The sequence below is a fragment of the Podarcis bocagei genome, assembly GCF_964188305.1.
Source record: "Podarcis bocagei genome assembly, chromosome: 14".
Taxonomy (NCBI): Eukaryota; Metazoa; Chordata; class Lepidosauria; order Squamata; family Lacertidae; genus Podarcis; species Podarcis bocagei.
Genome location: NC_138139.1, coordinates 19,156,696 through 19,170,057, shown reverse-complemented (window position 1 = coordinate 19,170,057; position 13,362 = coordinate 19,156,696). Strand labels below are relative to the sequence as shown.

The window sequence follows — 13,362 nt, the reverse complement described above, 5'->3', positions numbered from 1 at the left end:
GTTGGAAGTGTAAAGAGACTGAAGGTACTTTCTATCACCTTTGGTGGACATGCCCGAAGATAAAGGCCTTCTGGGAAATGATCTATAATGAAATGAAAAAGGTACTTAAATGTACCTTTTCTAAAAAACCAGAGGCCTTCCTCTTGGGCATTGTCGGCCAATTGGTGACAAAGAAAGATAGAACTTTCTTTATGTATGCCACAACAGCAGCAAGAATACTTATCGCAAAGTATTGGAAGACACAAGATTTACCCACTTTGGAAGAATGGCAGATGAAAGTGATGGACTATATGACACTGGCCGAGATGACAGGCAGAATCCGTGATCAACGAAAAGAGACGGTGGAAGAAGAATGGAGAAAATTTAAAAGTTATCTTAAGGACTACTATAAACTTAATGAATGCTAAAATGTTCTGGTTTCCAGAAGCAAAAGGGTACAGGGATACAAGGCTAGACTATAAAAGAGGACTAAGATGACAGAGATTAGAAAGTAACAACTGGGAGTTGCTAGTTGAATTATGGACATTGGGATGCAGAGAGGGGGGGTATGGGGAAGTTCAAGAAAAGAGGTTTATGAAAATATGTTTGAAACTATGCATGTATGTCTGTCACTTTTTGTGTTTGTTTGTTTTTCTTAAAAATGTTGTAAAACCAATAAAAATTTTATAAAAAAAAAAAAAACACCTCACATTTTGGGGCTCCATGATCTCATGACATATCGCGATTTCACATGTTTTCAGGTACCATGCTCTCACGCGAGAGCAGAGCCCCAAAATGGGATGTTCCCATTTAATCGGGGCAGTTGAGTGGTATGTAAAACATATGGTGTGAATGTGGCGAATCTTGGCAACAGTGGAAGCTTTCTCCAATGTAGTCAACGAACCCTCCCCAAGCTCAGGACCACAGCAGAAGTCAAAGGCTTAAAGCTCCCCAACACCCCAGATCTAGATTGAGGGAGGCCTGTGCTCACTCACCCTTTAAAATAGGGGTAGACAACCTAAGGCCTGTGGGCCGGATGCGGCCCAATCACCTTCTCAATCCGGCCCATGGGCGGTCCGGGAATCAGCATGTTTTTACATGAGTAGAATGTGTCCTTTTATTTAAAATGCATCCCTGGGTTATTTGTGGGGCATAGGAATTCGTTCATTCCCCCCCCCCAAAAAAAAATATATAGTCCGGCCCACCACATGGTCTGAGGGAAGGTGGACCGGCCCATGGCTGAAAAAGGTTGCTGACCCCTGCTTTAAAACAACTACTATTTGTGCAATTGCTAATCCCATGAGTGGTGTTCTGTCCAGTTTGGTTCTGAGCTTGGCACACAAAAACAGCCTTTTGGAGCTGATAAAAGAAGAATGTTATGCGGGAAAATATAGGAAACTAATCTGGCTTTCCGTTTATGGAGTGAATTCATTGTAATATTATTTGGTGCAACTGACATGAATTTGGCAAACAAGTAATATTTCCCAGCGTTTGCAACATTGGTGAGTGAAGCCCAAGGCTATCCTTGCATCCCACACAGTGACCCCAAAAAATCTATTTTTGAGCTTGCCTCCCTCAGGGCACAGTCCAATTCCTCTATCTGATGGTCTGAGGAATGTCTTCCTCTGGGGGCCTTTACACACCATTGCCCTACTTGTGCAATCACATTCCACAAGGCCAGGACTAACTCCAGGTTTTTGTGTGCTTTGGATAAGAGACCTGCACTGGGCAGGTCTTAAAGCTTAAAGCTCCCCAACACCCCCTCCCCCATTTTTTTTTATTTTTTTTTATTTTTGCCAGAGTCCTGATTTAGATTGGGGAAGGCCTGTGCCCACTCACCCTTTAAAACAACTACTATTGTGCAATTTCTAATCCCATGAGTGGTGTTCTGTCCAGTTTGGTTCTGTCCCTCAAGCAGTTTTCCTTTCATCCCTCCCGTTCCCACACAGGTGGGAAGTCGCTCTGCTCCATCTGCACTATACATTTAAAGCAGTATCATACACAGGCATAGCTTCCCCCAAAGAATCCTGGGAAATGTTGCTGGTTAAGAGGGCTGAGAGTTGGAAGGAAATCCCCTATTGTCAGGATGCTGTCAGCGGCTCCCAGCTGGTTGCCCAGGAAAGTATAAAGACAAGGAAACGTTTCATACAGTCCTTTTTTATTCCATACTTTACAGAACCCAGCCTCTTGGATAATGGCGTGGTCCTGAGTAAATCTCCACTCCCCTTCTCTCCCACTTCTTCATTCGTCATCTCTTCTACGGGTGCTGATAAATGCCCTCTGTCTTTGAGCTCTTTGCTCTCCTACTTTTAAGGCTCGCCGGGTTCTGGGAGATGGTGGGTCTGGAATGCTTTCTAGTGATAACATGTCAGCCAGCTGCTGCTCCGGCCCTGCCTGCTCCTCCACTCCCCTGATTTCCCAACTTTCCCCTTCATCTGCCTCTGAGCTGCAACCTCCCTCACCCCTTTGTTGTAAAGCTGTACTGTCTTCCTCTTCCTCCTCCCTGGAAGGGTCAGGATGGGGAGGCAGTCTCCACCATTCATCCTCTGCCCAGACCCTGACACCTATTCTCCTTACAGAGCAGCAGAGGACTTTGGGCTTTCAGATTTCAGGGGCGCCCTATGCAATATCAAAATTTGGTGCCTCCCTCTTCCGGGGTGGCGCCACCGGCAATGGCGGACTCCCTCTGAACCGGAGGGACCAGCTCCGCATGAAACGGGTCTTTTCCGCTGTGGTGTAGCGGGGACCCTTCTGGAAATCACAGGCGGATGAAGTCTGTGACCGTGGGACGCGGCGGGCACCCTTAGCGCCCCCCCAACCCACAAAGGAACCCATAAACGGGCTCCAAAGTGAAGAGGGGGAAGTGGCGCGGTGCTGTGAGTTAATTGCTTTTTCTGTGGAGTGAAGCCGCCTAGCCGTTGCCGGAGAGTGCTGCCTTTTTCCTGGGACAATTTGGCATCTAAAATAACCAACCGTGAGTACTGGAACATTAAATATTTGGACTTCAAATAAGAACTGGCGAAATAAAAAGGAATTTGGACTTTAAAATTAATCCTAATTTGGTACTGAAACGGGAAGGTTTAAACAGGAAGTCACTCTTCCGTTTCTTTGTAGTCAGAACAAAGCAAAGACAACGCAAACTAGAGCCTTAAAAATCACTTTTAAAGGATCGACTTTCATCATTTAAAATCGCTGAACCCCACTTCAGTAGCAGGAGAAGAAGGGGGACTTTTTCCTGAGCCGTTTAAACCTGCAGAAGTGAAGCTAAAGCAAAGTAATTTTCCACCGTCCTGACCCTGGAGCGGGGTGTCAGATTTGATGTTTGAAGCTCATTGACCAGAAATAAATGCTTTGACTGATAGTTAAAAGAAGAGAAACATTGTGACTCCATTGTTTCCTTTCGTCTTTTAAAAGAACAAATATGGACAAAATATCTTTAAAAAGAAACTTTGTTGCTATTGTTTTCAAGGAAAAGAACTACCAGAAGTCTTCCCCCTAGAGGGGAACTGTGAAATTGTAACTAAATCCTGGGAACTTGCAGCTGTTACTGATTACAACTGTGGGAAAGGATTTGTGACCTTGTAGGACAATGCCTTCAGAAGCACTGTTGGGTGCTTTCTGTAAAATAAATGCCCTATTGGATCAGTTAAGTCAGAAGACGGATTTTATGACTAATGCGGCCAGAACCTTTGAACAGGTAGTGGGAAACTATATGGAGCCCACCCAAGAACCAAAACAGGAGCGTGCCATGACAGAACAACTGAAAGAAGAGGACCTTGCTGAATCTTGGGTGCCAGGGATGGAGGGACTTTTGGCCCAGCAGGAAAATGAGCCTTTGGATTTGACAAATGAACTTGGAAAAAAACAGATTTGGAAAGACAAAGTTTGGCTGGAAATGGGGGGTTGGACTGACCTCCCTATGCAGGGATGTTTGGACTTTCCGAATCTGGCAATGGGCCATCAGAGGTTTGGAGCTGTTGGGACTTCCAATCTTGGAGGGAATTTGAAACATGTTTTAAAATACCACATGAAGTCTAGTCTGGACTATGAGAAAGGGGCTGATTTGTTGAAAAGGGTCAAAAACACTACCAAGCTGGAGTTCCCACGAGTGAAAGGAAAATATGAAGAAGAACTGCGGAAGGGACATGGAAGAGATTTGATGGCCTCGGATATAAGATCACCAGGTTAATGTGCCAGACTAATGGGACAAAAAGGACTGACAATCCCGGGACCGGGGGAAGGGGACGCTGGAAGAAGATTGGATTGTTTTTATTCTCTTTTTTTTAAAGATCAGAAATGTTTTATGAAAGTTGCAAAAATGTTGAAATGAAATTACTTGGCTCTTGTAAGAATGTTTAAAGAATTAGGTAAAAAGGTAATGGTTATGAGAAGCTGGTAAAAATAAGATTTAAATTTTAAGTTTTAAGGTTTTTTATAAGATAAGATGAAAATAGAGCAAGGCAATGTAATGACAGAATATTATGAATTATGGAAAGGATTTGCTGTGACAATTATTAATCAAGATACAAGAGATGGGAGGAGGAGGAGGTCATGGAAAGAAGGTAATGAAAGTGGTGAATTTGAAAATGATGGTTTCATTTTTCATTTTTTCATTTTTTGTCTTTTTTTCTGTAATTTTGTCTTTTTTCCCCCTTTGTAATTTTAAAAATTCTTTTTCCAATAAATATCATTTTTTAAAAAAAAAATGGGGCCTCCCCCCTGGCCTCTCACCTTCCTTTGTTTGTCATTGTTACAACGTCCCTGCAGCATCCTCTAGGCTTGGCGCCCAGTGTTGGCGAACCAGTCGCGCTGCCCTAAATCCACATGTGTGCAGAGCTATATTTCCCAAAGTTTCCTGGGAAGGAGAATTAATTGTGAAACCACTTGGGCACTAGTAAGTATCTGTGGACTCAGCTACATTAGCAAAGAAAAAGTGCCTCGTATGTGCTATATATGCATTATAACACTGTGACACCAGGTGGCGCTGTGGAGTTCCATTTTTGCCAACCCGATTTCTTATACAAAGTTTACGGCGCGTTTAACTGAAACGCTTCTTGGATGTGTCTAGATCCAGCCTGTGTGTGTGTGTGTGTGTGTGTGTGTGTGTGTGTGTGACAGAGAGAGAGAGAGAGAGAGAGAGAGAGAGAGAGAGAGAGAGAATATTAAATAGCCTTACATGGAGCAGGTCCAGTAGGATGTATTCATTAACGGAGAAGAGAGTCACTTGAAACAATGTCATGATCAGCAGCTGCACAGGACTGATTTTGCCCAGGACGGCGCCAAAGGCGATGCAGACAGAACCCACACAGAAATCTGCACCAATCATGCTGAGAGGAAGAGGAAGAGGAAGGTTAGAAATGAAGCACATTTATGTATATACAGTGGTACCTCGGGTTACAGACACTTCACGTTACGCGTTTTCGGGTTGCGCACCGCGCCAAACCTGGAAGTACCAGAACAGGTTACTCCTGGGTTTCGGCGCTCGCGCATGCGCAGAAATGCTAAGTCACGCTTTGCGCATGCGCAGAAGTGCCAAATCACGACCCGCGCATGCACAGACACAGCGCTGCGGGTTGTGAACATGCCTCCCGCACGGATCACGTTCGCAACCCAAGGTTCCTGTATATCAAAACCTGTATAAACCAGTGTACTTCCACCTTGAGTCCCCAGACATTGTTGGACCAGTAGCGGATCGTGTGTTGGGTGGCAAGCAGGTATGGTGCAATGACACATCACCTTGTCATTTTCACCACACCATTGTCCTTCTGCCGCTAATTCCACCCACATGACTGACTGGAGATCAGGCAAGCACCACTGCCTCCCCATGCCGCCCGCTACTGCGTTGGATCACAACTCCCATCATCCTGACCATTAGCTAAGCTGGCTACAGTGATGATGGGAGTTGTAGTCCAACAGGACCCAAGGATGAAGCAAGGCTGGTATAAACTGAATCCCTTCCGTATCAGGAGGCCCTCAAGAATCACAGGGAGGACAGAAACACGACGTGTGGATCTTCCATCTTTCCTGGTTATATACGCTTCAGGTTACAGACTCCGATAACCCAGAAATAGTACCTTGGGTTAAGAACTTTGCTTCAGGATGAGAACAGAAATCGTGCTCCGGCAGTGCGGCAGCAGCGGGAGGCCCCATTAGCTAAAGTGGTGCTTCAGGGTTAGAACAGTTTCAGGTTAAGAACAGACCTCCGGAATGAATTAAGTTCTTAACCCAAGGTATCACTGTAGATTCCTTGCGGCAGGGACCTGTATTTCTGACTTAACTGACCCTGTGGTGGTATGCTACAGAGATATAGTAAACAACAACTGGGCTATTGTCTTGATCCAACTGGCTCATCTTATATTTTTCTGACTATTCAGACTCTTAATGCCATATTTTAGTGCTCCAAGCATTCATTTTGTCCTATTAACAATTCTGTGAAACTCAGAAGTTTCCATATCTTTCTGGTTCCCTATAGGGCGAAAGGATTCCGTCTCACTTGCCAGCCCTCCTTCCCTGTGTATATCTTTATATTCAAATACAGTGGTACCTCAGGTTAAGAACTTAATTCGTTCTGGAGGTCTGTTCTTAACCTGAAACTGTTCTTAACCTGAAGCACCACTTTAGCTAATGGGGCCTCCTGCTGCCACCATGCCTCCGCTGCACGATTACTGTTCTCATCTTGAAGCAAAGTTCTTAACCCAAGGTATTATTTCTGGGTTAGTGGAGTCTGTAACCTGAAGCGTCTATAACCTGAAGCGTCTGTAACCCGAGGTACCACTGTACAACAAACTGGTTCTTTTCACCAGTGTATCACACTAACCTTATAGTCCAACCAAGAAATATGGGTTCCCCACCCTCACCCCAGCCAGGTTCCATATGAGCAAACTTACCTTTCCACTCCAATGAGTATCTTCCCGTTCTCAAAGGTATGAAACCAGCCCTGAACCAGGAGAGCCCACTGGATCCCAAAGGCGGCAAGGAGGAAGTTGAATGCGACAGCCCCAAAACCGTAGCGTTGAAGAAATGTCATGAGGAACCCAAAGCCCACGAAAATCATCACATGAACATCTTGGAAAGCTGCATTAAAGAAAGAAATTTCATTGACGTTGGTTCAAAAACGTGTGTTCAATAGAATAAGAAAACAAGAAGAACATAACGTTTAGAGAAGATTGGAAAATGTTTATTGAATACATGGGAAATAACTGTGTACAGCTGAAAACGCTGTCAGCGTTAAGATAAATTCAACAGTGTAAATAAATTATGATGGATGTAATAATGGAATACTGAATGGTATAGTTTCTGTAAAATATGCAGGGATTGTAACATGAACCATGGAATGAGAAGAAGGGAAGTTAGTGATATCTTAAGGATGTAAAAGGGACACAGTGGTGCTGTGGGTTAAACCACAGAGCCTAGGACTTGCTGATCAGAAGGTCGGTAGTTCGAATCCCTGTGATGGGGTGAGCTCCCGTTGCTTGGTCCCTGCTCCTGCCAACCTAGCAGTTTGAAAGCACATCAAAGTGCAAGTAGATAAATAGGTACCCGCTCTGGCGGGAAGGTAAACAGTGTTTCCGTGTGCTGCTCTGGTTCGCCAGAAGCAGCTTAGTCATGCTGGCCACATGACCCAGAAGCTGTACGTCAGCTCGCTCGGCCAATAAAATGAGATGAGCGCCACAACCCCAGAGTCGGCCACGACTGGACCTAATGGTCAGGGGTCCCTTTACCCTATACCTTTAAGGATGAAAAATGAGTAAATTGTAAAACAGAAAATTTAATAAAAATTATATATAAAAACAAAAATGTGTGCTCACCCCAACCCTCATCTCACTTTATCTGCATATCTAGCAACCACACTCGCTTCCTGTTTCATTTCAATTCACTTTTAATTCCCACACCACCTTTCAATATTACTATGCACAAGGTGCTTTACAGCAACAGAATATGCAACAAAGAACACACACCAGATGATAATCTGATCCAATACAAAAAGTCATTATAAAACAGAACTTTAAAATGGAACGGCTTAAATCAAACGAAGTAATATTCAATAATCTATTAGAATATAACAGTACACAATAAAATCAATTCTCAAAATACCTGCAAATAATAATTAAACAGAAATTCACTCTTAACAATCACAATAAATAATCGCTAAACTATGATTAATAAAAATAACTGCAAGTAGCGATGCATAAAATACCACAATACCTACATGTAAAAGGATCAAGTTGAGAAACAAAGATGCACAACTTATAAAACTATTTTTTTTAAAAAAAAATCCCAAAACCTAAAAATCCCTAAATGCTGCTGAGGACTATCACACATAAGTGGCATCGAATGATGCCTTAAGAATACAAAAACATAAGTAGAGTTCTGCTGGATCAATGGAATATACTTAGGAAACTGCATCATACAAAGTCAGATCATTGGCCAATCTAGCATACTATTGTCCAATGACAATGACTTTCAAGAAGGAGCCTTTTCCTGGTCCAGCTGGAGATGCTGGGGACTGAACCTAGGAAGCAGTGGCGTAGCGTGGGGGGTGCCAGGGGTGCCGGCCGCACCGGGCGCAACATTTGGGGGGGCGCGTTTGGCCGGCCATCCTCGAGGAAGCAGGAACCCCACTGTCCTCGGACCTCCTCCGAAGGCTGGCGGTGGGGCGGAGAGACCTCCTCCCGCTGCCAGGCTTCGGAAGGATGCTCCGAAGCCTGGCGGTGGGGCGGAGAGACCTTCTCCCCGCGCCAGCCTTCGGAAGGCTGCTCCGAAGCCTGGCGGTGGGGCGGAGATACCTTCTCCCCGCGCCAGCCTTCGGATGGCTGCTCTGAAGCCTGGCGGTGGGGCGGAGATACCTTCTCCCCGCGTCAGCTTTCGGAAGGATGCTCCGAAGCCTGGCGGTGGGGCGGAGAGACCTTCTCCCCGCACCAGCCTTCGGAAGGCTGCTCCGAAGCCTGGCGGTGGGGCGGAGAGACCTTCTCCCCGCGCCAGCCTTTGGATGGCTGTCCTGAAGACTTGTGGTGGGAGCAGTGGCGTAGCAGGGGGGTGCAGGGGGGCCTGCTGCACCTGGCGCAACATCTGGGGGGGCGCGGAAGAGACTCGAGTGCTAAAATCCACGGGTTAGGGGGCGCAAATTACTTGCCTTGCCCCGGGTTGGGGCGCAAATTACTTGCCTTGCCCCGGGTGCTGAGAACCCACACTACGCCACTGCTAGGAAGCAAAACCTCCTGCAAGCAAAACAGATGCTCAACCATTATAGTCTTTCCATCTTACTATCAGACCAGGGGAGCACCTAATTGCGTTGGTTTTAAAATTTTGTTTGTTGTTTTGGTTAGAGGGGAAATACTTTAGATATATTAAAAAGGAGAATTCCCTGGGTGTCTAGATCAAGGTTTGGGGTAAGTACTCTTTGATGAGAGAGCACCAGCAGAGATTTAAAAGCACAAACATGCAGCAAAGTAAAGCAAGGAAATATAGGCTATTAGACTTTTAAAATATCCCCTTCTAAGTTGCCTCCAAAGCCCCCCATTTCCCTTAGCATAGAAAGAGACCACAAGTTTGGGAAGTTAAAAAATGTTTTACTTACCAACTTTTCAAAGGTCAGATTCATGTGTTTTTCCATACAGCAGCAAGAAAAGACAGGCTGTATAACTTAGGCTGCTGAATGGTAAATGTTTCTAAATTATTTGTATAGAAACACAAAGATGCCTTGCTTAAGCCATGCGGTCTAAGCTTGGACCTCCTCACTAGTCAGATTTACAGAGTGGAAGAGAGAGAACAGAGTTTGGTAACCTTTTCTCCCAAGGTGAAGGGGTTTGACCCAGTTAAGCTGGGCAGGACAGCTTATCCTATGGTAATCTTATAATTATACAATAATAATAACTAGCGATGCATTGCAATGACCAATGCAGACCCCATGTGTTGCTTTGCAGCTAGATCTACTGCTGTGCACATATGCGGCAAATGATTTGGTATGCTCCAGTATCTTCTTTCAGAGTGACTTAAGTTGTGTTTCCCATGAAATTCCATTGTATGTAGCAGAACCTGCATATCATTCTCTTGAAACTGAAGCAGCTGGAGTTTCATTCCTAAATGCTTAGGTTTGGAGACATACAGAACAACTCTGAGCTCATCAAGACTTCGTTCAGCTCTGATGGCCTTCTGGCGGTTCCCTCACTGCGAGAAGTAAGGTGAAAGGGAACCAGGCAGAGGGTCTTCTCAGTGGTGGTACCCACCGTGTGGAACGGCCTCCCATCAGATGTCAAAGAAATAAACAACTATCTGACTTTTAGAAGATATATGAAGGCAGCCCTGTTTAGGGAAGCTTTTAATGTTCAATGTTTTATCGTGTTTTTAATATTCTGTTGGGAGCTGGCCAGAGTGGCTGGGGAAACCCAGTCAGATGGGCAGGGTATAAATAAATGATGATGATGATGATGATGATGATGATGATGATGATGATGTGAAAGCAAGCATATTTGTGAAACCCCAAACTATGGACTTCTCATTCAGAAACCGCTAGAAGAGACCGGAAACATCCTGTTATTTGACGTTGCCATTGACGTATCCTGTGTGTGTGTGTGTGTGTGTGTGTGTGTGTGTGTGTGTGTGTGTGACAAAATTAGTAAAACGTATCACACGCTGATATACTGGCCATTTGCACTACACAAGGTACACAGCGCACAGCAATTTCCCACCCACCCCCTTGGGCTTCTGCAACTCTGTCTGCATTGCAAAACAAGTCTATACATTTCCAGCCACTTGCCATCCATCATGTCCTCGAGATAGAAATCAGCTCCAGTGACACTCAGCAATTATCAGTGGTCCAGGAGGTCCTTAGGCTGCTGAATAAGACCAAGATGAGGGTTATGTTTCCTCCATCATTTGGCCTGGGAATTCCCACCATACACAAACAAGTTAACTTACATGAATCAGCCCATATTCTGCCCTCATGCGTTTAAAGGGCATATGCACTGTGGCGTATATACAGTGGTAGCTTGGATTAAGTACTTAATTCATTCCAGAGGTCCGTTCTTAACCTGAAACTGTTCTTAACCTGAAGCACCACTTTACCTAATGGGGCCTCCTGCTGCTGCTGCCGCGCCGCCGGAACGCGATTTCTGTTCTCATCCTGAAGCAAAGTTCTTAACCTGAAGCACTATTTCTGGGTTAGTGGAGTCTGTAACCTGAAGCGTATGTAACCTGAAGCATATGTAACCTGAAGCATATGTAACCCGAGGTACCTCTGTACTAGCATTTCGAATCTGGCCCATCCCTAAGAAATGGAACATGAATCACTGGGCTAAGCATATTCCTGTTCAGAATGGAAAGAAGCAGAAGTCCCAGCAAAGGACGAATGGATACAAAAACTTATGGAATATGCAGAAATGGCGAAACTCACCAGAAGAATAAGAAATCAAGATAGCAAACTTTTTTAAATAAAAGAATGGAAATGGTTTATTGAATATTTACAGATGAACTGCAAACAGATAAAGGTATTGGCAGGATTACTGTAATAGCCTGCAGTTTCGTAAGAATTTATATTTAAAGTAGATAATTAAATGAGCAAATTAAATGAATTTGGATATGCAGAAGATATTAAAAAATAAATTTAAGGAACCGCAGAAAGAGCGGGGAGGAAGTCAAACTTTGAAATGGTAAAATGATTGTAAAATTTATGAAATGTATAAATTTTAAAGGTATAAATAATTTTTTTTTAAGGGAATGGGTGCAGAGCTGGCAAATCAACTGAAAAAGGTAAAAAGCACACACTCTGTGCCCCCAAGATCATCTGTGCTTCCTCTTCCACGGAGGATTTAATGGTGGGAATTGGTAAGAGGATATATTAATCATATTTAATCCTCTAGAGACCTGATACCAGACAGGCTGGATCTACCAATGTATTTAGAGAAGCCTGGTCAAAGTTAACCTGCAGAGGTGAAAAGGATGGTAGCAGGACCGAGCAAGATTGAATTCCCCAAGAGCATGGGTAGGCAAACTAAGGCCCGGGGGCCGGATCCAGCCCAGTCGCCTTCTAAATCCGGCCCGTGGATGGTCCGGGAATCAGCATGTTTTTACATGAGTAGAATGTGTCCTTTTATTTAAAACACATCTCTGAGTTATTTGTGGGACCTGCCTGGTGTTTTTACATGAGTACAATGTGAACTTTTATTTAAAATGCATCTCTGGGTTATTTGTGGGGCATCGGAATTCGTATTGTTTTGGTTTTTTTCAAAATATAGTCCGGTCCTCCACAAGGTCTGAGGGACACTGGACCGGCCCCCTGCTGAAAAAGTTTGCTGACCCCTGCTCAAGAGGATAAAAACTTTATAAAAGAATGGGAAAAATTTACAAGTGTAAAAAATATTATGGACAATATGGTTCGATATAAAAACTGGACTACAGACTAATGTGCAGTTGTAGATGTTTTAAAACAAGATCCCATGGACAGGATGGGGGAAAGAAGTGAGATTCGGAGAATCTCCACATATTGTACTACTTTATTGATGTGTGTTTATTTGTATTTTTTATTTGTAAAATTAATAAAATGTTTTGTTTTGTTTTGTTTTTTTAAAAAGAATTCCCCATTCATGAGCTGATGGGCAGTGGGAGCCAACCAGCTTTCTTCAGGTACATGAAAGGTTTCCACACAGGGAGCTCTCTCATATACCCAGACCCAACAGCACTGGACTCCCCCCAGAGTGGTACAGTCCTTTCTGAAGGGATTGGCTGTTACTTGATGTAACATTTGAAGCCAACAGCTGGGATAGTTTCCTCAACAGAGCTTGAGACTCTTAATCTCAGGGTTGTGGGTTCAAGCCCACATTGGGCAAAAGATTCCTGCATCACAGGGGGTTGGATTAGATGACCCTGGTGTTCGCTTCCAACTCTACAATTCTATGAATCTATGAACAGTCATGGCACCCCCTCTTCCTGGAGAGTGGAAAACTTCCTGGGATTGCTTTGGAAACTCGTGTGATTTAGAGGCAAAGTTAAAATGTGTCAGTTAAATTACAAGTTAGTACAATAAGTACAGAAAGAATAAAGTAAGCGTTGTCTGGTTTCCTAGTAGAATACAAAGGAATGTTAATCCTATGCAAAAGTGGAGGAGGAAAGAGATAAAATTGCACGTCAATAGGAAACAGGATTGTCCAGTTCAGATTGTATCCCTTAACCGACACAAATGAAGAACTTTGGCAGCTGAGTCAATCATAACCAACATGTTCTATCCCTAATATAATATATTCATGTCGACTCCCAGAAGGAGAAAATGTTGTAACGCTACTACTGCCACCAGTAGAGGAAGTTTAATGATTAAACAGTGTCTGGCTTAATCCAGGCTTTCTACTGATGTGAGGGTGAGACTGAGCAGCTAAGCTTTCCAGGGACTGA

At 44.0% G+C, this 13,362-nt stretch overlaps 1 protein-coding gene across 1 annotated transcript in view; it reads right to left on the bottom strand.

The window, feature by feature from the left end:
* RHCG (Rh family C glycoprotein) overlaps positions 1 to 13,362 on the bottom strand; it is a 40,036-nt gene that overhangs the window by 18,188 nt on the left and 8,486 nt on the right. The window contains exons 2-3 of the mRNA XM_081171221.1: positions 6,867 to 7,053; positions 5,156 to 5,306 (exon numbers count right to left, since the gene is read on the bottom strand). Coding sequence (XP_081027347.1) covers positions 5,156 to 5,306; positions 6,867 to 7,053 — 338 coding nt within the window. The remainder of the gene's footprint in view (positions 1 to 5,155; positions 5,307 to 6,866; positions 7,054 to 13,362) is intronic.